Below are 27,076 nucleotides of genomic sequence, written 5' to 3' on the forward strand. Positions count from 1 at the left end.
GTCAAACTATGTATGCCGTAATTTGGTGTTGTTTATGAAATGTTTTTAAAGACACAGACACTAAAAAATCAGACAAAGCTACTTTACTAACCTTCCAATTGTTCTGTTTGCATTTCTTTCCACTAAACGCTGAAGAAACTATAAATAATGTTGCAAATGGACGTCACTGGCTAAATTTCAAGTATATTTTGACAATACCTTCATCTGTGTCTTAATCAGTGATTCAGTTGAGGTAAGTAGGCCTGGGTAAACTATCCCTTTTTAAGGTGTTTAGTTGCTAAGTGGTGTTGACTATAGTCACTCCCAAATTAACCTAGCCATTAGCATTCCAGTTACTATCCCTTAAGTTTGTTAATTGTGGTTCATTGATGTAGTAGTTAAAGTTGCATTCCATCACTTTTTAAAAAGTAAAATTACCCAAAATCAATGTGAAAACACATTCATGACGTTAAGCTAATTGTTCCAGTGTGGTTGGTAAGTATTTGAATTAGATTTTACGTCACGATTGGTAAAACTTTACTTGTGTATACAATTGTTTAAAAAAGTCTTATAATGTAAATTAAGATAGTATGAACCACCCAGTACCCCCACAGTCCAAAAACATACGGTAATGCGTGGGCCCTTAGAAAAGTCCTAACTTTTGCCCCCCTAGCGGCTCCCCTTATTACAGTCCTCAGAATACTATGAATCCAGACAAACTACTCCGATAACATGCAGGGTTTTTGTTCATGTACTGTAGGAAAACATGCGAGAACAATTCTTATAGTAGAATCATTATTATATACTGCACATTGTCATAAAATACAAGTCATATACTTTTTTAAACAAACAAAAAAAAAAGCAATGACAATGATTCAAAAGCAGTGACTCAAATAACTTATTAATAAAGTCATCTGGAATGGCAAAAAAAAAGTGTTCTTGCAGGACTTATTAAGGTTCTTTGGATTAATCTTCAATGGTTTCTCCTTCATCTTACCCTAGACATGCTCAATAATGTTCATGTCTGGTGACTGGGCTGGCTAATCTTGTAGCACCTTGACCTTTTTTGCTTTCAGGAACTTTGATGTGGAGGCTGAAGTAAGAGAAGGAGCGCTACAGTATCCTGCTGAAGAAATTGCCTCTCCTGTGGTTTGTAATGTAATGGGCAGCACAAATGTCTTGATACCTCAGGCTGTTGATGATGCCATCCACTCTGCAGATCTTTTGCACACCCTCATACTGAATGTAATCCCAAACCATGATTTTTCCTTCACCAAACTTGACTGATTTCTATGAGAATCTTGGCTCCATGCGGGTTCCAATAGGTCTTCTGCAGTATTTGTGATGATTGGGATGCAGTTCAACAGATGATTCAGCAGGAAAATCTACCTTCTGCCACTTTTCCAAATGGTCAACTAGAAGTCAAGTTATTATTTGTTGCTCTTACATGGGATCCACAACAAGACTTCTGTCAGGTAGTGTACATTTCTAATTTAAATTAGTACAAAGAGAAATTTTTACAAATTTTCATTGCTCATGATAACTTCTGAAAGAAAAATCACAGACAGGATGAATTCTTTCTTGTACACATGTTGATGGAGTATATAGACTTCAATTCACGGTATGCCAATCAGGACAAAAATGCAATAAGCTAAATCTGTGCTTCCACGTCAGCCAATAAAATTGCTGTATTTGAGGTCATTTTTGCATACGAGATCCAATGGTGCAGTAGGCTATGCTTGAACATATATAAACATCAAAGTGTTTGTTTATGAAGTACATTGCAATGGTATACTGTCATGTAGGTCACACTTTACATCCACTTCTATAAAAATTGCTGTCTCACTGAACTGTGCATGATGACGTAATCAGTATTCAGCTTTTTGTTTTGTTTTGTTGAAATACTTTTGGTTCTTATCTTCCCTATGAAATATGCTTTAGGCTAGTTACTCATTCATTAACCTGTTCTTTTAATTTTGTAAGTCAAACATCCAAGAGACAGTAAAACAAAGCTTTTCATGCTGTAAGTTCTAGTGTGTGGCAAACCACATAAATGTAACCGCAGTCCTTATCTACAGATCAACTGCAGACACAGCGGAAACTGCTGCATTTGAGCTGTATTTTGAATTATGATCAACATTTTAGCTCATTTATTTGGTTATTTCACACAACTTTTTCCGATTTTTAGATCTCCTGATCCAGTTTCAGCAGTTTTGTGGGCTTTAATTCTTGGTTTTGAGGCTTTATCACTAATCTGGTTTTACTCAGGCACAAAATATTATCTTGCATCATTTACAGGTTTCTTATTTCAAGCTTTAAACTGCATTACTGCCCATTCATGCATGAGAAGACAAGTGTGTTTAGGGTTACCACAAGTTTAATGATACATAAAAGAAGGCATTTTATCTTTAAAGATAATAGCTACTGGAAAATTAAGGCATCTGATAGACGGGGAAAAAACTCCTTACACATAGCTTGAATATTTTTATGAATGTGACTGTCACAGTTGATGTTACAAGATCTGATAAAGTCTGCCTCAAACCACTTCTCAAACAATGAATAATTGGCTATTGTAAAAGGGAGTGGTTGTGACAAAAATAAAACAATTTCCTCAAACATATTTCAGTCCATTTACTGGCTCTTACTGTACTTTTGGCCATTGTGTTTAATTTCACTAAATGTTTGTCTCTAATGATGATAATGCCAAGCATGTCAAGTTTTAAACAGTATGTGTGTAAATTGTATATAGAAATACCAGTACATTTGATCTTTTTTTGTTTGTTCCCATGAGGAAAACGTCTTTTGAATTACATTAAATTACGTATTTTGACAATGTAAAAATGCAATTTGTGTTGCAGGGGTCCGTTTAGGCTGATATAATATTGTGGGTACAGTATAAAATCATTACGTCTGTGAAGTCCTCATAAGGATAGCTATTCAAGTGTGTGTGTAAATGGAGCCTTTATCGACTACCAAACCCAAAGTAACTTGCTGTTTACAATACTTAGGCTACCTTGAAACTAAATTAACTGGAAAAGCAGGAAGGAGCTGTAAAAAGGAAATATTTAGAGGCACGTCTTTGTTCTCTAAAATGACAATGAATTCATTAATTTATTAAATCTCTCTTCCCTGTTTTTGTAATATTACTTACGTTATCAGCTTTCCTCAAAATACTGTGTGTTAATCTGAGAAAATGGCACACTTTGCAAATGCAGAAGTCTAAAACTGGTGTCTGTTAAGTGACGATGCTGCCACCGTGTGGGAAGAATTGAACAATTCATGATCTACACACAACGTACTATTAAAAGTCATGTCATTATTATATGAATACTTATTATAGGTAAATAATGCACTACATTATAATACATATATTATATATTTAAATGAATATTGTTGGTTAAGGTAGCTACTCTTTGTCCTCTTGGCCTGCATAGTTCCCTGAAACACACACCGATGACGTGATCAAGAATATTGTGTAGATATGCAAAAACATGCAGGGTAAAGTCTGGAGATAATCAAACGGATAGGATTTTATTTAATTTTATTTGGAAAAAAAGGTATTTATTATATTTTTAAAAATCAGTAATTATGAATAGCTTTGAGAATGGTGGTCTTAATATGCTGGATTTTTGTAAATTTAATGTCAAAACTAAATAGGGGAAACATTTTCTCAGAAATCCAAACTCAATCTGGAACTTTATTCCAAATTATATATTTTCTAAATTTGTGAGGCTTCATTTTTTTATTACTTTGTAATTATAATGTTGAGAATATACCAGCTAAATGATCTCAATTTTTATAAGATTTTTTTTCTTGTCTGGTCACTATATAACTTCTCTCCTCACAAATATTTTGCTTTGGAATAACAAAAATATTGTATACAAAAACACATCTCTTTTTTCAAAGCTGGTTTGAAGCAAATATTCTGCGTGTTAGTCGATTATTTAAAATGGCCATTTAATAAATTGTAAAGATTTAATATTCACATCCCCCCTAAAGAATTTGCTGTTTTATTTGATGCCATATACCATCTGGAGTTATTATGTTATTCCATGGCATCCCCTATCCTTCTGTTTTTCCTTCTTTAGACCCTTCTACTACAATGATAGAAAAACAATGTTTTTTGCCAACTTATTTAAACAAATCAACATGCTCTTTATTTCTTAATAGAATTGTATCAGGTCCAGATGTAATTTATTTACTGGAACTCTTTTGTTCATGATATTGTTAGGAAAACAAAATATGGCTCATCCCCAAATAGCAACTTATTTACAAATAAGATAACAGAAGTTTCGTTTAGAATTATTCATCATATACATTGAAAACGAAAAAGATATTGACACTAATTGTTCTTTTTGTAATAACAGTGCCCCTCCAGGAACCGGTTGGGGTAAGGTTGATATACAGAGTGTCACAATAATCATTTTAGCCCAGTCTAAAATGTACTCCTGATATACTTAAACAAATCTTTTCCGAGAGCACCTGAACCCCTGTGAATAAAACCAAGACTCTTCTTCTCTCCCCATTTCACCACACACAAACCCCAAAATACAAAAAAATCTAAAAACTAAGAACTCACTCAGGTGAGTGGACTTAATTGTTTTGCTATCACAAAAATATTATTAACCAAATGTGGGAAAACAAAAAGCAGCTGCCAAACAGCTTTTAGCACTCTGGACAACAGCAGCTTGTTTACTCAAGCAAAGCATGAAGATTTATTATTTTTAAGTGACATATTTTCCATCAGATGGGTGTGTTCACACCACCAGATGGCATAAAGCCAACAAATACGACCCATCAGCTTTTAACCCAGCTGCTGAAAGTAACCAGTCTCCCAAGATTTACAAAAGAATTGCAGTAAAAACTAAAGGTTGCAGTCTCACAAAATGCATAACTAAACGACAAAATGTGCATTTCACAATCAGCACAATTAATGAATGACTGTTGTGCGCATGCGCGTTGCAGATTATTGTACCCCCTGCGCGCAGCTCGAGGCGCATCATTGACAGGTTACACGCGTGCACTTCTCGTACTGTGCCCTGAACACCTGTAAGATGTGCATGGAAACCACAGCCTGGTGGAAACCAAGAGGTGCCATTAAGCCCCTTTAAAAAATCTCATCATAATGACTAATTGGACAAACGTGTCCATCTGCCCGCTCAGCATCACTTTATGCGCTGAGAACATTATGGACAGTAATGCAACCTCCGAGGACGAGTACCCGGTGCATCTTTTCCCGGTGCCCATCCTGACCGGCATCACGGTGACCTGCTCTTTTCTGTTCCTCGTCGGGATTGCTGGCAACCTGTTGACCATTTTAGTGGTCACTAAATACAAAGACATGCGAACCACCACGAATCTGTACCTCTGCAGCATGGCACTTTCAGACCTGCTGATTTTCCTGTGCATGCCGCTGGACTTGTACCGGGTTTGGCGCTACCGGCCGTGGAACTTTGGCGATGAGCTGTGCAAACTATTTCAGTTCGTAAGCGAGAGCTGCACTTACTCCACCATCCTCAACATCACCGCCCTAAGCGTGGAGAGATACTTCGCCATCTGCTTCCCACTCAGGGCGAAAGTGATCGTGACGAGGGGTCGAGTTAAAGGGGTGATTTTACTCCTCTGGACTGTGGCTCTGTGCAGCGCGGGACCCATCTTCATTCTGGTCGGGGTCGAGCACGAGAACGGCACCAACGCGTGGGAAACCAATGAATGTAAAGCCACCGAATACGCCATCCGCTCCGGACTGCTTACTATGATGGTTTGGGTGTCCAGTGTGTTTTTCTTTCTCCCCGTCCTGTGTTTGACGGTGCTCTACAGCCTCATAGGCAGAAGACTGTGGAGAAGGAAGGAAAACCCAGTTGGACCCATTTCCAGTCGAGACAAGAGCAATAAACAAACGGTCAAAATGCTTGGTGAGCGCGATGATTTTACACTGAATTCTGACAAGAAAAAACAACAACATTTGGAATTTATCTTGAATAAATTGATAATTATTACAGATAAACAAGTATATTGAATTAAATGTAAAAAAAAAATCGAAATACAATGATTAGAATAGCCTACTTTATCGAAAACATCTCAATATTTGCTTCAGAATTTAATATTGTTTATTTTGTAGAGTCCACTAATAAAATCTTTACAGCAGGTTTGATTCAGAAAATGAATATAAAACATGTTTTTACTTTAAAATATGCATTCGTTTTATCTAATTACTATGGTCTTATTAACTCTTCAACTGCCCCACCAAGAAAAAAAATTGGATTGCATTTCTTAACTCCTAATGTCACTAGTTAACACACAATGCAATTTTTCCAACACATCCCACTTCTAAAATGTCAACCTTCACTAAAATGGTTGATATGTCGATTTATGGTAAAGGTACCAGAATTATTACATATATGAAGTCTAAAACCAAATTATTAAAAAAAAACTATCTAAATAAAAATTTTGATTATTAAATAATCTTTATTTTTGAAGTATGCCATAAATATTTCAGATTCTACTTTAACATGATTTTGTTTTTGTTGTAAAAAAAATAACAACAACAAAAAAACAAGTGTAGTAGTGCAACATGATTATGTTTGTTCAATGTTTTTGTAAACCAACAATGCTGTGTGTGCACCATTATTTAAAACAGTCGATCTTTAAATGAATTTAACAGTCATTATTTAAAACAGTCAAAATTTGGTAACTATTTGGTAAAGCAAGCAGTTAGAGTTAACAGTTTATCAATTAATTAGTAAATGTTAAAATAAAATTACATATATTTTCTTAAATTTGTCGTTCCTTCTATTTGTAATTTCTGTAATCTGTATCTTTATAGTTCAATGATGCACTGGCATTTTGTTAGAAATGTTACAAATACAAATATTTAAATGCAAAACTGTTTACGTTTGTTTATTATTATATTAAAGTTAATCATAATCTGAATAAAATAATGTCCATTAGCAGTATGTATCAAACAACTTTATTAAAAATGGGATTTTATTAAAAAACAGGATTTTGTCTTAAATTTCCTTATTTTGGTGGTGTAAATTTGTAAATAATAAATAAATAAAATATATATATATATATATATATATATATATATATATATATATATATATATATATATATGTGTGTGTGTGTGTGTGTGTGTGTGTGTGTGTATGTGTGTGTGTATATATGTATGTATATATATATATATAAAAAGAAAAATATTAAGATTATAATTGTATGAAACACTGATTTAAAAAAAATAATTTTAATAATATTATCAAATTATGCACACAGACTTTTAATTTCAGTCAGCCAGCCCCAGGGCTTCCGGTTTATTGTCATCTCATACATAATCGCTATGTTTAAGTCTGATTTCATATTCACTGACTGGCTGAGATGCGATATAAAGTGCGTATGAGACCAAACAAAAGCATTGCATTAAATTATATTTTTCCGCGCCATGTTTTTAAAATATGGAAATGAATGTTACTGTACCCCAGTAATTTCAATGGAATTTCTGCACTAGCAAACGGTTAATGACGGTGTCTGCGTTTAAACTGTCTTGTGTTTCTTTTTCCGCTAAGTCTGTTTACTTATTATATTTGATTTACATTACAATACCGATGCTGTAAAAGGAGCCTTATAAAATTGAAAAAAGTCACATAAAGCTTTCACTGGAAGTTCATCATTGGCTGAAAAACACTAGCTGCGCATATAGCCCACTTATACAGGGACTAAAGATTTAAGAACTAATGACTAGGCCTACATGGAATCTGCATGCGCAGTATTCCGCTGATTTTTAGCCCATCATTGATTCTGTTTATTTACTTGAGTAAATGTGTGTACATTTATAGTTATTCATTTTTTAAATAAATTTTAGTAATGACTAATATGAAAATATTTATATAATTTATTTACAATACAGTTTGTAAAGTAATATTTTCTGTCTTTAGTAGATATAGCCTATTATGAGAGACTTGCTTTGTTTACCCAAATATAGTGGATCTAATAAAATACATTTAATAAAAAAATTAAAAAGGCATTATTTTTTATTTCATATATTAAGGTTTGATCCTCCCAAAATCATTCTGCTTAATCCACAGATTTTTAACAAAATTCTGGGCAGAAATAGCAAAAAAAAAAAAAAAAAAAAATAATTGTATGCAGATTCTGTCTGGCCTTACTAATGACTCATACTTCCAATTGTGACTCATAAATCATTCGCATTTTCAAAACGAGTCATTTTTAGGAACTAGATTGATTCTTTAAATGGATAGAAATCAGTATTGCTACCAGTACCTATTTTCCAATTTCCCATTGTTAACCATTTAACGTCGATAATAGTTAACGAATCGATTAACTGCCGAACGAGTCATTCTTCGAGAATCACTCACTTCTTTCGAGGGATTCATAAACAGGTACCACTGTAACCTTTATCCGATTCCTCAACATTACTCTATTATTCAGCTTGTAACTCTCTATAAATTCAAAACATGTCATCTTCTTCCGTTTAATTCATGGTTTAATTTCAGGCGATTTAAAATAAGTAAACTAGATGTTGTCCGATTCCCAAATGAATAGTTTTTTTCAGGAGAATCAGAAACACTTCTGTTCGATAAGCTTCGAAGTCATTATATTCAACGCCAAATAATTATTACTAATGATAAATAAAACTTTTACAATTACATCATGTCAAACGTATTTCTGACTTATATATTACTCTTTTTCTCCCTCTTTTCATCAGCTGTGGTGGTTTTGGCGTTTGTTCTTTGCTGGCTGCCATTTCATGTGGGTCGGTATCTTGTCTCCAAGTCTTCAGAGGCGAATTCTCCGGTCATTTCCCAAATCAGTGAATATTGCAACTTAGTGTCCTTCGTGCTGTTTTACCTGAGCGCCGCGATCAATCCAATCCTCTACAACATCATGTCGAAGAAGTTCAGGAGCGCAGCCTGCAAACTGTTCCGAGTGAAGCGCGCTCCTGGACGATCGCTCCAGAGTATAGTGAACGCGGAGAGCGTGTCAGTATGGAATGAGTACAGCTGGAGCACGTGACACTGGAAAATCACTACAGAACACAGACTGAACGCACTCAAAACAGACAATAACCCAGGGGTGCCCAAACTCGGTTCTGGAGTGCCGGTGTCCTCCATAGCTTATAGCTCCAACTTCGTTCAACACACCTGCCTGGAAATTTCTAGCATACCAGGAAAGAGCTAGTTAGCTAGAAAATTAGCTAGTTCATGTGCTTAATTGGGGTTGGAACTAAAATATGCCGGATACCTGCCCTCCAGGACCGAGTTTGGGCACCCCTGCTGAGTCACACAATGTCATAAATTGTAAGATATGTTAATAAGACTTTTAAGTTAATATAAAAATATATTTCAAATAAAAGTATCATATTTTTATATATTTTTCTAGACTTTGCATTAACTGACAGAGATGACCCTTTAAATTACAGTTCATTTAAATAGCACCTCTGCTGTTTTTTTATTTGGAAAAACATATTATTTTTCATATACTAAAGACTAAAGGTAGACTACGTTTGGATTTTTACAGTCCTAGATGTGCCATTGGTCATAACACGCCAGCATTGATGGATTATTATTTTTTGAGCCATGTTGAAAAATAGTACTAATTAAAAATCAAAAACTTGCCAACACATTGGTCAAAAAGATCATTGAGTATATTACATTTTCTAGTGTAAGATATAGTGTAAGGAAATGAGGGCAATTTATGCAGTTTACATCAACACAGCCAAACTGATTACAAAATTTATAGTGAGAAAAATGTCCCAACTAGGTTGACAGTTGCCTAAATTTCATGGTTTGTGGACTTTTCTCTTTGTTTACACTTTTTAATTGCATTATGGGACCATAATCTTAATAAACAATTTAACTGTACATCTAAAAGATACTTTTACCGACAATTTTAGAAGCTTAAAACAATGCAATTTCAATATTTTACAATAATAAAAATAATACACAGAGACACTCTCTTTCTCTAAAAAGGCTGATTTTAAACAAACAGATGGAACTGACCAAATTTTAACCACTTTTGTGTCGAAAAGCAGGTTTTAAAATGTAAAAAACACGTGGAAAATAACACTGGCAGCTCAATACCTTGTTTCTGAACTGTTTTACATGATCATCTAAGACAATATATGATTTCAAACTACTAAAAATACCAATGAAAGGTTTGTTTTCAATAAAAGGAACCTTTTAGAAGTTAAAAGTCCTCAGATAATGATCCCATAATGCAATTCAAAAGCGTAACTAAAAACACCAGCGAATCACTACTATTTTTTATTTCGCCTGTATATAGCAGACATTAACTAGATATTAAAGTTTGAGGACAAACTTTATGGTGGCTTGAAAAGCCGAATCTGAAAGTTTGAAGTGGTTTTAAAGTGTAAATAGAATGTTAGTATGATTTTAGCTTGAGTTAACATATTACTAGCATGAATTAGCATGTTAGTAGCATGATTCTTACATGAATTAGCATGTTGTTAGCATGATTCTAGCATGAATTAGCATGTTACTAGCATGATTCTAGCATGAATTAGCATGTTGTAAGCGTGATTCTAGCATGAATTAGCATGTTACTAGCATGATTCTAGCATGAATTAGCATGCTACTAGGATAATTCTAGCATGAATTAGCATGTTAGTAGCATGATTCTTACATGAATTAGCATGTTGTTAGCATGATTCTAGCATGAATTAGCATGTTACTAGCATGATTCTAGCATGAATTAGCATGTTGTTTGCATACATCTAGCATAAATTAGCATGTTACTAGCATGATTCTAGCATGAATTAGCATGTTGTTAGCATGATTCTAGCATGAATTAGCATTTTACTAGGCGGTTGCTAGGGTGTTTTAAGTGGTTGCTAGGTGGTTGCTAAGGTGGTGCAAGGCAGTTGCTAAGGTGGTCTGACTATTTGCTTGGTGGTTGCTAGGGTGTTGCTAGACGGTTGCTAGGGTGTTTTGAGGGGTTGCTAGGTGGTTGCTAAGGTGGTGCTAGGCAGTTGCTAAGGTGTTCTGACTAGTTGCTAAGTGGTTACTAAGGTGTTGCAAGGTGGTCGCTAGGGTATTCTGAGTGGTTGCTAGGTGGTTGCTAAGGTGTTGCTAGGCGGTTGCTAGGGTGTTCTGAGTGGTTGCTAAGGTGTTGCTAGGTGGTTGCTAAGGTGTCCTAAGTGGTTGCTAGGTGGTTGCTAGGGTATTCTGAGTGGTTGCTAAGGCGTTGCTAGGTGGTTGCTAGGGTGTTGCTAGGCGGTTGCTAGGGTGTTCTGAGTGGTTGCTAGGTGGTTGCTAAGGTGTTGCTAGGTGGTTGCTAAGGTGTCCTGAGTGGTTGCTAGGTGGTTGCTAAGGTGTTGCTAGGCGGTTGCTAGGGTGTTCTGAGTGGTTGCTAGGTGGTTGCTAAGGTGTTGCTAGGTGGTTGCTAAGGTGTCCTGAGTGGTTGCTAGGTGGTTGCTAAGGTGTTGCTAGGTGGTTGCTAAGGTGTTGCTAGGCGGTTGCTAGGGTGTCCTAAGTGGTTGCTAGGTGGTTGCTAAGGTGTTGCTAGGCGGTTGCTAGGGTGTTCTGAGTGGTTGCTAAGGTGTTGCTAGGTGGTTGCTAAGGTGTCCTAAGTGGTTGCTAGATGGTTGCTAGGGTGTTCTGAGTGGTTGCTAAGGCGTTGCTAGGTGGTTGCTAGGGTGTCCTGTGTGGTTGCTAGGTGGTTGCTAAGGTGTTGCTAGGTGGTTGCTAGGGTGTCCTGAGTGGTTGCTAGGTGGTTGCTAAGGAGTTGCTAGGCAGTTGCTAGGGTGTTCTGAGTGGTTGCTAGGTGGTTGCTAAGGTGTTGCTAGGTGGTTGCTAAGGTGTCCCAAGTGGTTGCTAGGTGGTTGCTAAGGTGTTGCTAGGTGGTTGCTAAGGTATTCTGAGTGGTTGCTAAGCGGTTGCTAGGGTGTCCTGAGTGGTCGCTAGGCCCTTACTAAGGCATTACTAGGCCGTTGCTAGGTGGTTGCTAGGCGGTTGCTAGGGTAATTTGGGTGGTTGCTAGGCAGTTGCTAGGGTACCCTGGTTGGTTACTAGGCAAGCCTCACATACATGCTTGATAAAACATTTATACTTAGTAAGCATTTCTAGCAAGTTACAGTACTTGGCTAGTCAATATTAGCATGTAGCTAGTCACTGCTAGCATGTGTAGCATATAGGAAGTTTCGTTTGCTAGCATGAGTCAAACGAGCCAATCTCCAAGTCTCTACGATGTTCTGATGCTGAGATATAGCTGTTGATGAATGGTTGCTAGGGTACTCTGTTTTGTTGCTATGGGCGAGGTTACAGAGTTAACTTGAATGTGGTTGGTTGTCTTAGTCTAATGAACCAACCCCCGTGTCTCTATGACACTGCTATGCAAAGATATGCATCTTGGCCTATTTTAATGGAAGTCTATGGAATCAATTTGGGGGCGTGGCTTGTGAGCTTTATTATCATATTGAGATGCTCATTGGTTGTCTGAGTCAGATGAGCCATCCCCCAAGTCAATAGGACACTGCTATGCAAAGATATGCATGTAAGCATTTGATAGCACAGCTAATTACATTCTATAGGACAGTTGCTAGGGTGCAGTATGTGGTAGTTAGGGGTGTGGCTAGAAAGTTAAAAGGCCATCAGTGATTGGCTGCTGGCTAGACTGAGTTAATTGAGCTCAGCCATTAGTCTCTATGACAGTCTGATGCAGAGTTATGAGCTCACAAAGTTTGATCCCATGTTAAGTCAATGAGAGTCTTTTGAATGGAAGTCTACGGGACAGTTGCTAGGGTGCCATAAGTGGTTGCTAGGGAGTGGCTAGTAAGTCTAAAGGTCATCAGTGATTGGCTGCTGACTAGACTGAGTTGAATGAGGCCTGACTCTAGTCTGTAGGACAGTCTGATGCAGAGTTATGAGCTCACAAAGGTTGACTCAATGTTAAGTCAATGGCAGTCTTTTACAATGGAAGTCTATGGGACAGTTGCTAGGGTGCCAAAAGTGGTTGCTAGGGAGTGGCTAGTAAGTTTAAAGGTCATCAGTTATTGGCTGCTGGCAAGACTGAGTTAAATGAGCCCAGTTAGAAGTCTGTAGGACAGTCTGATGCAGAGTTATGAGGTCACAAAGTTTGACCCAATGTTAAGTCAATGGGAATTTTGGGAATTTTCCGGGTCGTTTTTCGGAAAACCGAAAGTCGGATCAGTCGGAAAAGATATAGCAACCCGAGTCAGACCAGTTTGAAGGTTTGACGAAAGTTTGAGGTATGAAGCTTGAAAGGGTTAGGAGGAGATAGACTTTAAAATTAGTCTCAGAAGAAAGAAGAAGAAGAATAATAATAAGTTTAAGTGAGATAACAGTATGTTGGCTTTTCAAGCCACCATAATTAAATGAAATATTATTCTAACTTTGATTTTGTTATGGATTCATTTCAGATGCATACACCAAATATTAAAGTATTTTCTGAGAACGTATGCACAAGTATTAAATCATCAGCGGACACCAGCAGTGATGATTCCCTCCATGCAAACTGTAAATACTGTATACGCACACTACCCAAAAATGCCTTAAACTGTGTGAAGTACTGGATGACAGAGCACTGTAGATGTAAGCACTCTAACATTGTACCCTGTGAGGGAGAAATACAATGGTGCTGAATGATTCAATCCCATGCCATTAACACCCAAGCTTCTGCTGTCAGTATATGTTGCATAAATGTGTTATGGGGCATAAAAAGTGCACTTATTGCATGTTTGTAAAAACTGCTTTGTGTTTTATTTCAGCTAATGACATTCTGGTAATTCAGATGCAAACCATTTTCTCAAGACGCCTGTAAATCACAGAGGATCTCGTTTTTGTTAGTGGAAATCATTCTGGATTATATTTGATATATTGTGTCGATTTAATGCACACTGTGATGCATTTGCTGCCATGTGTTTTGTGTAACATGCATAAAGCGTATGATGTCATGCAGTATTACTTAATTTAAAAATTAAAATGTTTTTTGTGTTATTAATGTTTTTATCTGTACTTGAAAATACATTTCAAAAGTATTTTTAAAATCGTTTTTATTTGTATTTGAGCAAGCGATGAAATAAAAATGTAACAATGGAAGTCCGCGTAAAACATTTTATATACTGTACACTCACTGGCCACTTTAATAGGTACACCTTTTGCCTTTAGAACTGCCTTAATTCTTCGTGGCATAGATTTAACAAGGTACTGGAAATATTCCTCTGAAATTTTGGTCCATATTAACATGATAGCATCACACAGTTGCTGCAAATTTGTCGGCTGCACATCCATGATGTGACCCGTTCCACCACATCCCAAACGTGCTCTGTTGCATTGAGCTCTGGTGACTGTGGAGGCCATTTGAGTACAGTGAACTCATTGTCATGTTCATAAAACCAGTCTGAGATGATTCACACTTTATGACATGATCAGTAGATGGGTACACTGTGGTCATAAAGGGATGGACATGGTCAGCAACTATATTCAGGTAGGCTGTGGCATTGACACAATGCTTAATTGGTGCTAATGAGCCAAAGTGTGCCAAGTAAATATCCCCCACACCATTACACCACCACCACCAGCCTGAACCGTTAATACAAGGCAGGATGGATCCATGCTTTCATGTTGCTGACGCCGAATTCTGACCCTACCATCTGAATGTCGCAGCAGAAATCCAGACTCATCAGACCAGGCAATGTTTTTCCAATCTTCTATTGTCCAATTTTGGTGACCCTGTGTGAATTGTAGCCTCAGTTTCCTGTTCTTAGCTGACAGATGTGGCACCTAGTGTGGTCTTGTGCTGCTGTAGCCCATGCGCTTTAAGGTTCGATGTGTTGTGCATTCAGACATGCTCTTCTGCATACCTCTGTGGAAAAGAGTGGTTATTTGAGTTGCTGTTGCCTTACTATCAGCTGGAACCAGTCTGGCCATACTCCTATGATATCAGCAAGGAATTTGTGGCCACAGAACTGCCGCTCACTAGATATTCTCTCTTTTCATTCCCTGTAAACCCTAGAGATGGTTGTGTATGATTCCACTAGATCAGCAGTTTCTCAATTACTCAGACCAGCCCGTCTGGCACCAACAACCATGCCATGTTCAAAGTCACTTAAATCACTTTTCTTCCCCATTCTGATGCTCTGTTCGAACTCCAGCAGATCGTCTTGACCATGTGATTGGCTGATAAGAAATTTGCGCTAACAAGCAGTTGGACAGGTGTACCTAATAAAGTGTCCGGTTTGTCTATATATACAGTTTTTAGCATAATTGAGTATACCCCATTTCGTAAATGAATATCTTTATCAATTTCTCAGTGAATATAGGTAACATATTTTGGTGCATTTGAACAAAACAGATTCAATAAACAGTCATATTCATTAAAATAATAGATAGGTCAATGAAAATCTTTAAAATTAGAAATATAATACATTTAAACTCCAATAGAAATATTGCAAAAAAAAAAAAAAACTAAAACTAAATTTGATATATTTTTTGCTTCTCTTCTTCTTAAAATTTAATTTAATATTTTCCCCTAACATATGAATTTTGGTGTAATAACATTTAAACCTATCGTAAGGTATTTTGTAAGGTTAACTCCAGATTTGGCTTCAGTAATGACTAAACTAATAGCTCTCTGCAACTCTCACATGGTCGCCCACTGAAGCTAAGCAGGGCTGCACCTGGTCAGTACCTAGATGGGAAATCACATGGGAAAGCTAGGTTGCTGCCAGAAGTGGCGTTAGTGAGACCAGCAGGGGTCGGTCAACCTGCGGTCTGTATGAGTCCTAAGGCCCCAGTATATTGATGAGGACTCTATACTGCTCTGTGAGCGATGTCTTTCGGATGGGATGTTAAATCGAGGTTCTGACTCTGTGGTCATTAAAAATCCCAGGATGTCCTTGGACAAAGAGTATGTGTTTTTTGGATGCTGCACACTGGTGGTGGATGAGGAGATTTGAGTGTCCAGAAAATCGCTATATAAATGTAAGGAATTATTATTATATAGAAAATATTAATTATTAGTTAAATAATAATTATAGAGAGAAAGAGACCGACATCAAGATCTTCATAAATGAAACACAAACATTCAATTATTTCAGAAATTTGAAAAACATTTATTGCGTATAAATATATTACATATTTGCTACAGATACATAATCATCTTAAATACAAAAGGGTAGTATTTTCAATATCTATACATTTAAATTGATATGGTAGTTTGTTTGTTTTTTAAATATAATGTCTACGATTATAATTTACATCAATAAATGTGACAATTATGTTTAAAAAGATGGTAATATGGAATGATTTTCATGGACATTATGCAAATATGGAAAACGTGTTTAGGCCACGTAATACCTGATAGAATTACAGCAAAAAGATCTGTTTTTCCATTTAAAAATTGCCGGGTTTTGAGTTAAAAAAAAAAAAAGATAAAATTAAATAAAATAAAAAAGCTCTTCAAGTGTTTCCACTTCAAGTTTTCTAGTGTCAAGTCATTTCAACTTCTTTTAATCATGGAATGTTTATCTAAAAAGTTCAGCAATACACATGTATACTAGATGAAGTGTAGATAAAGATTAAAAGAAGTAAAAATGTTTTTAAAAAAAGGCCAAGACCTTGCTGTTTGTGCAGGTGAAATCCCAAGGTTGATCAGATTTTCACAATTAAAAAAAAACAATACAATCAATACAAATATATCTGAAACAAGACAGGTTAATGCTGTTAAAATGCGGTGTTATACTTGTAAAAATAATAGCGATTTTGTCACAACCCCTCCCTCCCTTTATAAAAAAAAAGACATGCTACATGAGGAAAACAATATTGAATATGACAGCTCTGAAGATTCTTGTAATAAATAAATGAAGATTGCACTGTGATTTGCATTATAAAGTAGGAGAATATAGCATAAATAAACCTAACCAAACTGTTACTGCATATCCGCTCGCTAACTTTGGTTAAGGGCTGATCGAGCTAGTAAACACGATCGTGTACGGTATAACGTGGCGTAAAGGGTTAACTCAACACTGGAAGCAGCAGATCTGAAATGATATTTGTGGTGACCGTTTGGATTTGTGGATTTAAAGGCACAGATTTACCTCTAAAGACCCTGAGGTACAAAACTCTCCAGACTTCACAACTCTGGACCATGGAGACGACTGTCATGTGACGCTCTTTGGACTGACAGTTGCTTTTTGACTTCTTGTTGTACAGACACTCCAAGGACACCTATTTTAGGAGAAATGAAAGAAGCTTTTAAGAAGCTTTCAGACAGATTTTAGAGAGGCACAGATGAGGGAAACAGAACATTGATGGCGTTTAGCGGTCTAGACGACGATTTAAAGATCTAAAATGACTTCAAAACTGACCATTAAAAAGCTCTACTGAAATTCATCTAAGACTCGATAGCTCGGGTGAACGGTAGAAGCGCCATTTTTGATCAATGACCCAAAAAAATAAAGGTAAAATAAAATAAAAATGACAGTACTTGTATTTAAGGGTTAGTTCACCTCAAAATGAAACTGGTTTTTGTATTTATTTACACAACCTCATGTCTTTCGGCAATGAAACATACAGTATATGATGCTTATAAGCCATTTTTCCCTCGATTGAATGTCTGATAGTTTAAAATGTTCATTAATTATTCATAGTCAAGCTGAAGTGATCACTTTTAAAGATGAACAGATTTAAATGAGGCTTTTATTCACCTAATTGGAATGGATGGAAATTTTAGCCTAAGCTCCTTATGTTTCCAAGTCATAAATGATGAATATATTTTCTGATCAATATAAATCTCGATAAATCTCATGTATTTTGTGGAGCCTGACTCCTCACGGATATTTGGATGTCAATAAATGATATCCTGGGCCATAAACTTAAATCTTGATGATATTTTTACTGCGTCTGATTACATCCTGAATTTTCCCATTATGATAACCGATAACCCTTTAGATTTGATGGTCAGTAACCGAAATATATGCTCAAAATATAAATATTGATATGTGATTGATCTTTCTGTAAAACATTAACAACTGGAAACATCCAGATCTTTATTTTCCCCAAATAATTAAAAGGATAGTTCACCCAAAAATCATTTACAACATCCAGCACCTTTATAAGCTTTTCTCCCGTTAAAAAAACTAAAGAAGATTTGAAGAGTTCAGATGTAAAAGCCTCTAAGTGTCTTTTCTGTTAAAAGCTGTTTTATACTTCTGCATTAAGTGCACATGTATGGTTTGTATAGCCCTCACCACGGTTGACACCGACGCTGATGCGCACCTCTCAAAAAATGTTACTACACGTCACAACGACGCATAGCGCAAGCTCTGTGATTGGTCAGCTTGGTAGCTGTGACGAGTGTGGGCGGTGCTGAGACCTGCGAACCCAATAGGGCAAATGTTTACAAGTCGTCACCCTAGAATTATAAGGTTCTATCTGACATGTTTGTAAAAATTTAGTAATTGACATATTTTTATTAAATGACAACTTATTTACTTTATGGGATTTTTTTAAAGTTGTTTACAATTTTAAGACTTTAAAAAAACTAAACAAATGTTAGACACATACTGTTTGCTATGGAATGCAAAAACTTTAAAGCTCAATATCTCAAAATAATTCATAACGCAGATAGAACCTTATAATTCTAAGGTTACGAAGTTCCGAGTCTCGTGAAAGAGCTCCAGATGGAAACTTTTGTTTTGTGTTTATCTTATGATAAAAATTGTTGCACGTCTGCCAGTTCCCGTCTCTGAATGAGCGAGTTCGAGCTACTTGTAGCATTCAGAAAAAACAAAACACCCACAAAGAAACTAGACAGAGAAGCATTAAAATCTACCGCCAGCTAGCGTTTCGTATTATTGCAGAGCAACACAAACAGTGTCCAGAGGTCTAAATGCGCAACTACGTCCAAAAGGCAGACGCTGTAGGTCACGCCGATCACTCAACATCAAGTATAAATCAGCCTTAAAATGAGCATTTTTCTCAGCCTCCAATGTTTTTGTTCAGTTATTTCACTTTGAATACAATGCAAAGAATCTATTTGCTTGCCATAAATGTGAATTTACCAAACATTCATACAGAAGCTTGTGGGAAAAAAAGCTCATTTTAAAGGAAAATTTCAGATGGCACGTTTTTTTGCATCTGAACTCTTTATATTTTGGAGAAAACTGGAAACGTGTAACTATTGAAGTCCATAGCAATTATTTTCCAACAAATCAATCTGGTTAAGTCAAAATATCTTTTGTTTTTAACAGACAGAAAACTCAAATATTAGGAAATAAAATTCTATTTTTGGGTGAACTATCCCTTTAGCTATTCGTAATTCTGTTGGCTTTCTGAAGTTAATCAACCAGCAGAAATAATCCAAACATTATTGGCCAATGGTTCATTCATTTATAGGGCAAATTACGATAAAAATTATAAATAAGTGTTTATAATATACAACGATAAGACCACCGGTATAATGGTGAAACTCTTCAGCATATATGGCTTTTAATGTTACGATACGAATATATAATATGATATAAAACACTTCAGCATTTAAACACAATCTGGTGGAATCGTGGAAGCTCAAACATGCTTGCTTAAAGAGTGAAAGGCAGTGTAATTCATTCTAGATGCAGAATGTTTTCACAAGAGCCAATAAGAATTGTTCCGACAGATCAAGACTAAGCTTCTGCTTTAATTCGCTGACCAATGTGTAACCATTAAAAAAAAGAAGCCTAAATTAAATCTGTTCATCATATATAGTGATATTATCTCTTCACAAAACGAATAGATTGTTAATTTAGAGTGAACAGATTTCAAAGGAGGGACAGCAATCTCTCAGAAACAACATGAGGGTGAGTAAATGATGACAGAATGTTCATTTCAAACCCTTTAATTGGTTTTGTAAGTTGTCGAGACAGACAGGAATGTGCTGTTCCTCGCCGCTAAATGAGAAGCTGAAGCAGGAAGGCTATGAGGACAGAGAGAGAAGCCACCCCGAATACTATGAGGCCGGCAAACTGTTCGTCAGAGAGCGATCTGCTGATGGTCGATTTGTTGACGTCCGCTTCCACAGCCAGTGTGGTGTCCGTCCGCCGCAGGCTGAAGAGGGCCGAGGGGCTGAAGGACCCGCACAGTTCCTGGAGGCTGTCTGAGCAGCGCCTGCATGCAAAGACTCGCACGCGGTAGTCTGTGTTCCACTGCAGGCCCAGGAGCTGGAAGGACGCATCTTCTCCCTTATACACCTGCGGGAGAGAAGACCACGCATTAGATCAAATCAACTTTTATTTACTTTTATTTATTTTGCATGTTTAAATAGTTGCAACAGAACAAATAGTAGTCACAGCAAGAGTACTAATAACTATCTATCTATCTATCTATCTATCTATCTATCTATCTATCTATCTATCTATCTATCTATCTATCTATCTATCTATCTATCTATCTATCTATCTATCTATCTATCTATCTATCTATCTATCTATCTATCTATCTATCCATCCAACCAACCAACTAACCATTCATCCGTCCGTCCGTCCGTCTGTAGGTCAATCAATCAATCAATCAATCAATCAATCAATCAATCAATCAATCAATCAATCAATCAATCAATCAATCAATTAATCAATCAATCAAATCAATCTATTCATCAATCAATCAACCAACTCATCTATCCATCAATCAATAAACCCATTTATCTATCCTTTCGTTTGTTCATCCGTCCGTCCACCTACCTACCTATCCATCGATCCATCCATCTATCTATCTATTCATCCATCCGCCCGCCTGTCTCTATCTATCTACCCATTTATCTATCCATCCATCCATCCATTCATCAATCAACCCATCCATCCATCAATCAACCCATCTACCCATTTATCCATCAATCAACCCATTTATCTATCCATCCGTCCACCTACCTACCTACCTACCTACCCACCCACTCATCCATCCATCCATCCATCCATCCATCCATCCATTCATCCATCCATCCATCCATCTATCAGTCTATCCATCCAACCAACCATTCATCCGTCCGTCCGTCCGTCAATCAATCAATCAAATCAATCAATCAATCAACTCATCTATCTATCTATCTATCTATCTATCCATCCATCCATCCATCCATCAATCAATAAACCCATTTATCTATCCTTCCTTTCGTTCATTCGTCCATCCACCTACCTACCTATCCATCCATCAACCCATTTATCAATCAATCCGTTTACCTACCTACCTCCCTATCATCCATCCATCCATCTATCCATCCATCCATCTATCTATCCATCCATCCGCCCGCCTGTCTGCCTGTCTATCTACCCATTTATCTACCATATCCATCCATCTATCCATCCATCAATCAATCAATCCATCTATCCATCCATCCTTCAATCAACTCAGTTATCTATCCATCCGTCCACCTACCCACCCATCCACCCATCGATCGATCGATCTATCTATCTATCTATCTATCTATCTATCTATCTATCTATCTATCTATCTATCTATCTATCTATCTATCTATCTATCTATCTATCTATCCATCCATCCATCCATCCATCCATCCATCCATCCATCCATCCATCCATCCATCTATCTATCTATCTATCAAGCCACAGGACACAGCAAGATTTCAGGTTTATTGATCAGTCAAAGAGCAAACATCTAAGACAGCTGAAAGAAGGACAAACAATATCTTTTACTCCGTCTTTGACCCACATATTACAAAAGATGAATCATCAGATCCGGGCTGATAAAGGACTTTTGCTGAAAGAAAATCTCAACAAGCCACCATAATCCTTTCATCTGGAGAGTAAACAATACTGTCTTGAGCAATATCATCTAAAACTGACACTAGAGAGCGGTTCTTGTGTTTGTTCATGAAACCCAGATGATTACAGAACTATATGAATGCTTCTGCTCGTGCTTGCTTGCTTGTTTAAAACAGATCTGTAGTCATTTAAAAGTGCGTAATCCAAAACATAAATGAAATGAGCACAAAAATGAAAGGAAATTCAATTCAGGCTGGAAGATCAATTTGCACTTGCAATTTGGATGTCTGACGCTTGGATGTTTGTACAGTTGAAGACAAAAGCTGGAGACATTAGTCCTCTTTTTAATTCTTTTTCAAACATTTGTCATGTTTAGCAGAGAAAGTAACATTTCAAAGTATTTCTTATAAATTTTTTTTCTTTTGGAAAAAGTCTTGTCTTTTATTCAGTATTATTAAACCAATTTTATTGTTTGGTTGCAGAACAAACAATGGCCTAGTTAATGTTATGTAATATAGTTGAGCCCTTGATTTTTTTTTTGTCTGAATACCAGTATCATACTAGTAAAATAACTAGTAATATGTTCTGTTAATTAGATATTAAAACTATTGCTTAACATGTATTTTGAATAAATCCTCTCTCAGTAAAATCATCTTTTTAAAAAATAATTAAAATTTCATATAACTTTATCATCAACTGTATATGAAAACACTTTCTGTTTCAGATCTTGTCTTGACAAGAGACCAAAGTAAAGAAGCTTTATTTTTATGATTTGTGTGAATGTGTCAGATTGCACACCTAACATAGTAGGCTACCTAATATAGTAAATAAAATATATATACAGTTTTTATATAACTTTTCTGATCACCTGCCACTGAGGCTAGTAGTGTTTCAACATTACTAGCCACTACCATTTTCACTAGCCACAATTTTGTGGTTAGGAAAATATATTTTATATGCACAAATTTTACTTTTCTAAAATGACTTAATTTAGATGTTGTGTTATGTCCACATGCCTCCTCATTCATTTCACTTTTTGTGTGTTGTGTGTGAACTTGCTCAATGAGCATGAGCAAATGGGTTGTGGTTTCACAGTGTTGCATTGCAATTAGTTCCTATTTCACATGACTTTCAGGGCTCGACAGAAATGATTTACCAAATTTTTCTCTGGCCACACCAAAAATAAACAAATAACTAATTATTTCATAGCCACAAGTTTTAATTAATAAAAAAACAAGCAAAATATAGCAATATATTTGCACTTTTTTATTTAACAATACTTTTCTTTAAAAAAAAGACATTTTAAAAAAGAATTATTGTCATGTATCTAAAACTATGCACAGTAGTCTGTCCAAGCTAAAGGTCCCAGATCACCAGCTAACTATGCAAAAATGGAAGTTAATCTCCTATTAAAGCAATGTTATTGTAAATGATAATAATTAAACCATAAATAAAAAATAACTGTATGTAAAAGAAATCAAAGTGAAAACACAATGTGCGGTGATGACCACATTCACACAGTTAACTTTAGGCCCATAATCGGTTCAAAGAATGGTTAAAGTGAAAGCTGCCACTGCTACTGCTTGCAATAAATCTCAGACTTTTGAAAGCAGTAGTCATGTAAGTGCATGAGCATCACTTTTTGTTCAGTTTATGTTAAAAAGAAGTGATCGCACAAGTGGCGTTTGCAGGCAATGTTGCTTCACACAAGGAAATGGGAGCATGCAAGATTTATAAACACTTGCGCGCATCACATCAGCTGTGCACACGATATTGAAGCCCTCGTCAATGCGTGAAGAAAGTCTGCGTCTCATTGTGCGTGATCATTTGAATTCACATGCTTTCTTTTGCTTGCACGAACAGTTATATGTATATATGGTCAAAGTTAGAATTATTAGCCCCCATGAATTATTAGCCCCCTGTTTATTTCTTTCTCCGAATTTCTGTTTAGTGGAAAGAAGATTTTTTTTCAACACATTTCTAAGCATACTAGTTTTAATAACTCATTTCTAATAACTGATTTATTTTATTTTTGTCATGATGACACTTCTATACAGCTTAAAGTGACATAAGAAGGCTTAACTAGGTTAATTAGGTTAACTACGCAGGTTAAGGTAATTAGGCAAGGTATTATATAACAATAGTTTGTTCTTTACACTATCGAAAAAAATTATAGCTTAAAGGGGCTAATAATTCTGTCCCTAAAACGGTGTTAAAAAAATTTAAAACTGCTTTTATTCTAGCCAAAATAAACCAAATAAGACTTTCTCCAGAAGAACAAAAGTTATCAGACATACTGTGAAAAATTCCTTGCTCTGTTAAATATCATTTGGCAAATATCTAAAAAAAACAAAAAAACAAAGGAGGGCTAATAATTCTGACTTGATTTTGAATAGATATAAAAACAATTGTTCATACATTTATTTTTATTTTTTTTATAATTATTTTTTCGGAGTTTTCACCTTTATTTTTGATAGGACAATATAGATAATTGACAGGAAAGCATGGGGAGCAGAGAGAGGGGAAGGATTGGCATAGGACCGCGAGGCGGAATCGAACCCGGGTCGCCGTGAGCACCGGAGTGCATGTGTCGACGCACTAACCACTACACCACAAGCGCCGACGATTGTTCATACATTTTTGAAAATTACCACCACAAAATCTGAAAAAAATAAAATAAAATTAACAAAAAATAGTTAAAAAACAAGGGGGGTCTGGCTACTGCAGAAGAAAAGTCCTGTTTAATAAATTAACAGCAAATTAACATTTTACAGTGAACTATTGCTTTTAAAGTTTCTATGCACCACAGAAAAACAAACTTTTCAGCGCCTCAGAAAAAAACATGCTTCAAAAAAAAAAAATCAACCAAAATAAACTATTCTATTTTTTTTAATATCAAAATAACTACATGAATCACAGCAGCTCAGATAAATACAGTTGTTGTCCCAGTTTTGGGAACATGCAGAGAAAAACAGCACTCAGAAAACAGAAAATCAAAACAGAGGAACATGGAGATCATTTATATTAGCAAACGTTTTCAGGTGACTTTGTTCCCAGTCATATGCAGCTGTTTTAAATGGAGCACAGTTTATGTCTCCATGGAAACAAAAGGGGTTTTAAGCCTCTTGATCGCCGGTGGCTCAATTTTTGAGGTCTTAATAGTGTGTGTGTGTGTGTGTGTGTGTGTGTGTATGTGTGTGTGTGTCAAGGCAATAATATCGCCCCTGTACAGTCAGTCTTCTGTGTATTAAAAGTCTTGTTAATTAAATGGGATAAAAATATTGACAATCTTTAATACTCAAGCTCCCAAACATACAAAGGAAAACAAACATTCAATTAAAACGACCATCTTGAATTAAGTATAATCATTTTCTAGTGGTGTTTGCATGAAAAGAATAAAAAAGGCTGTGGAATTAATTTGTTAATCAAGTTATTACAGCCTGAAAAACTCAAATCCTTCACTTACAACAATTTTTCTTTTTATTTTATTAAATTAAATGAGTAGGATGAACTAATTGGAACACATGTATGACTGTATGGGTGAATCAGAAAGAGCCAGGCCACGATGGTAATTTGAACAAGCAGTTGTGCTAGGTCACAAAATAACAACCAATTGGAGCATAAAAGAGAGAATTAGTGCCTGCCCACTAGTTTAGCAGCATGTGGTTCATTCTGTCTTTAAAAGCTTGTCGGAAAATGAATGTTTATTTCATTTAACCTGTTTAATATTTAACCCTTTTACTCGCAAGTTTTAAATACTCCAGCTGACCCTGCTGTGTGAGTTTTTTTGTGACCGTTACTTCAAAGTTTATCACCTGACCCATCAGCCCTAATGATCTATGTATATATCCTCTTTTGTTTCTTTTTGCCCTTTCCTGTAGATCAGGGGTGGCCAACCCGGTTCCTGGAAAGCCACCTTCCTGCAGATTTCAGTTGCAACCCATTTCAAACACACCTGCCTGTAATTATCACGTGGTGTTCAGGTCCTACTTAAGTGGTTCAGGTGTGTTTGATATGGGTAGCAACTGAAATCTGCAAGAAGGTGGCTCTCCAGGAACAGGGTTGGCCACCCCTGCTGTAGATATTGACAAATATTCTTATTATATTGTGAAATGTCCAATACTACGATTCTTAAATAAATGATAGAACATATGTTTTGTTATTTAAAGAAATAATAATGATCATAATGATCATTATTAATGATCATATTATATGTTTTATGATGGGTACTGGACGCTGCTATTGTTGCTTGAAGGGATACAGCTTCGATCGGAAGTTAACTAGAAGTATTTATATTATTTATTAAATTACGCATTAATTATTAGTTTCTATCTCTACCATACCTGCCAACACTCCTGTTTTTTCCAGGAGTCTACCATATTTCAGACCCATCTCCGCCACCCTGCTCTTTTGTTACGCCCCGGTCCTCAGCTTTTTGGTACAGTCTATAATACCTCCAGGTCGTCAACTTTGGTATACAGTAGTATCCGATCGCAGCGGCCACCCGAAACCAGTCCCATAGTACAGTTACTAACAACACAGTATAATTAATAACCCGGTGACCTTAAAATGGGTTAAAAAACATTTTTAAACTGCTTTTATTCTAGCTGAAATAAAACAAATAAGACTTTCTCCAGAAGAAAAAATATTATAAGAAATACTGTAAACATTTTCTTTGCTGTGTTAAACATCATTTGGGAAATATTTAAGAAAGAGCAAAAATTTACAGGAGGGTTGATAACTGACTTGAACTGTATATGCAGTAGAATATTTGGTACTATTTGTTTATTTCATAAAAGAAAAGACTTTGATGTTTCCATCTAAAACTCAACAATGAATATAAAAAGACAGATCCTCTCAGACACAACAGGGACTGTGATGGCAAGCCCGTTTTCTTATTTTAATGAATAAATTCACACATCATTTTGAACGCCAGCTTTCATTTGATTGATCTCTCAATGGAAGTGACATAAGCAGAAAAAAATTCAAATCGACTGCACACCTCAATAAACTCTAATCGCTATAATCACACGTTTCCCTCTCTCCAGTTCCCCTTCTAAACCCGCGGCACAATTTAATGAATCCTCTGGGACTGTGTGTTCAGAAGCACTCAGATTCATTCAAATGCTGATTGTTACGGCAAATAAAATGGAGCGAAGAGCAAATGATGCCAATAGCTCAAGCAGTTTTTCCATTTCCGCTTCAAAATAAATTCTATTTATCAACATCATCATCTGTGGCCATATGTAAACCTAATGCAGCCCTTTCTTCAGTGAAGCGAAGTAAAAATACCACATGATATTCTTGTCTTTAACATGTCAAACAGTCCAATTTGACCTTTAA

The 27,076-nt window shown here is 36.1% G+C and overlaps 2 protein-coding genes across 3 annotated transcripts in view; one reads left to right on the forward strand and one right to left on the reverse strand.

Moving 5' to 3' along the window:
- Positions 1-5,104: 5,104 nt before the first annotated feature.
- Positions 5,105-10,286, forward strand: ghsrb (growth hormone secretagogue receptor b). Its single transcript, XM_002666671.7, has 2 exons — positions 5,105-5,894; positions 8,705-10,286. Exons 1-2 carry the CDS (start codon positions 5,105-5,107, stop codon positions 9,010-9,012), a joined length of 1,098 nt encoding a protein of 365 aa, XP_002666717.1. The 3' UTR covers positions 9,013-10,286.
- Positions 10,287-19,838: 9,552 nt separating this feature from the next.
- The window catches only part of fndc3bb (fibronectin type III domain containing 3Bb), a 135,053-nt gene continuing 127,815 nt past the window's right edge, over positions 19,839-27,076 (reverse strand). For both annotated transcript variants that reach the window (XM_002666672.7, XM_073940857.1), the window contains exon 26: positions 19,839-20,206. In XM_002666672.7, the coding sequence (XP_002666718.2) occupies positions 19,907-20,206 (300 nt within the window). In that variant the 3' untranslated portion in view covers positions 19,839-19,906. The remainder of the gene's footprint in view (positions 20,207-27,076) is intronic.

Source organism: Danio rerio, chromosome 24, assembly GCF_049306965.1.
Source record: "Danio rerio strain Tuebingen ecotype United States chromosome 24, GRCz12tu, whole genome shotgun sequence".
Classification (NCBI taxonomy): Eukaryota; Metazoa; Chordata; class Actinopteri; order Cypriniformes; family Danionidae; genus Danio; species Danio rerio.

What these genes read in the sequence shown, in the direction of transcription:
- ghsrb (XM_002666671.7), top strand. Translation starts at nt 5,105, where the DNA reads ATGACTAATTGGACAAACGTGTCCATCTGCCCGCTCAGCATCACTTTA. An exon ending in ACAAACGGTCAAAATGCTTG is followed by an intron (nt 5,895 to 8,704) that starts GTGAGCGCGATG and finishes TCTTTTCATCAG; the next exon opens with CTGTGGTGGTTTTGGCGTTT.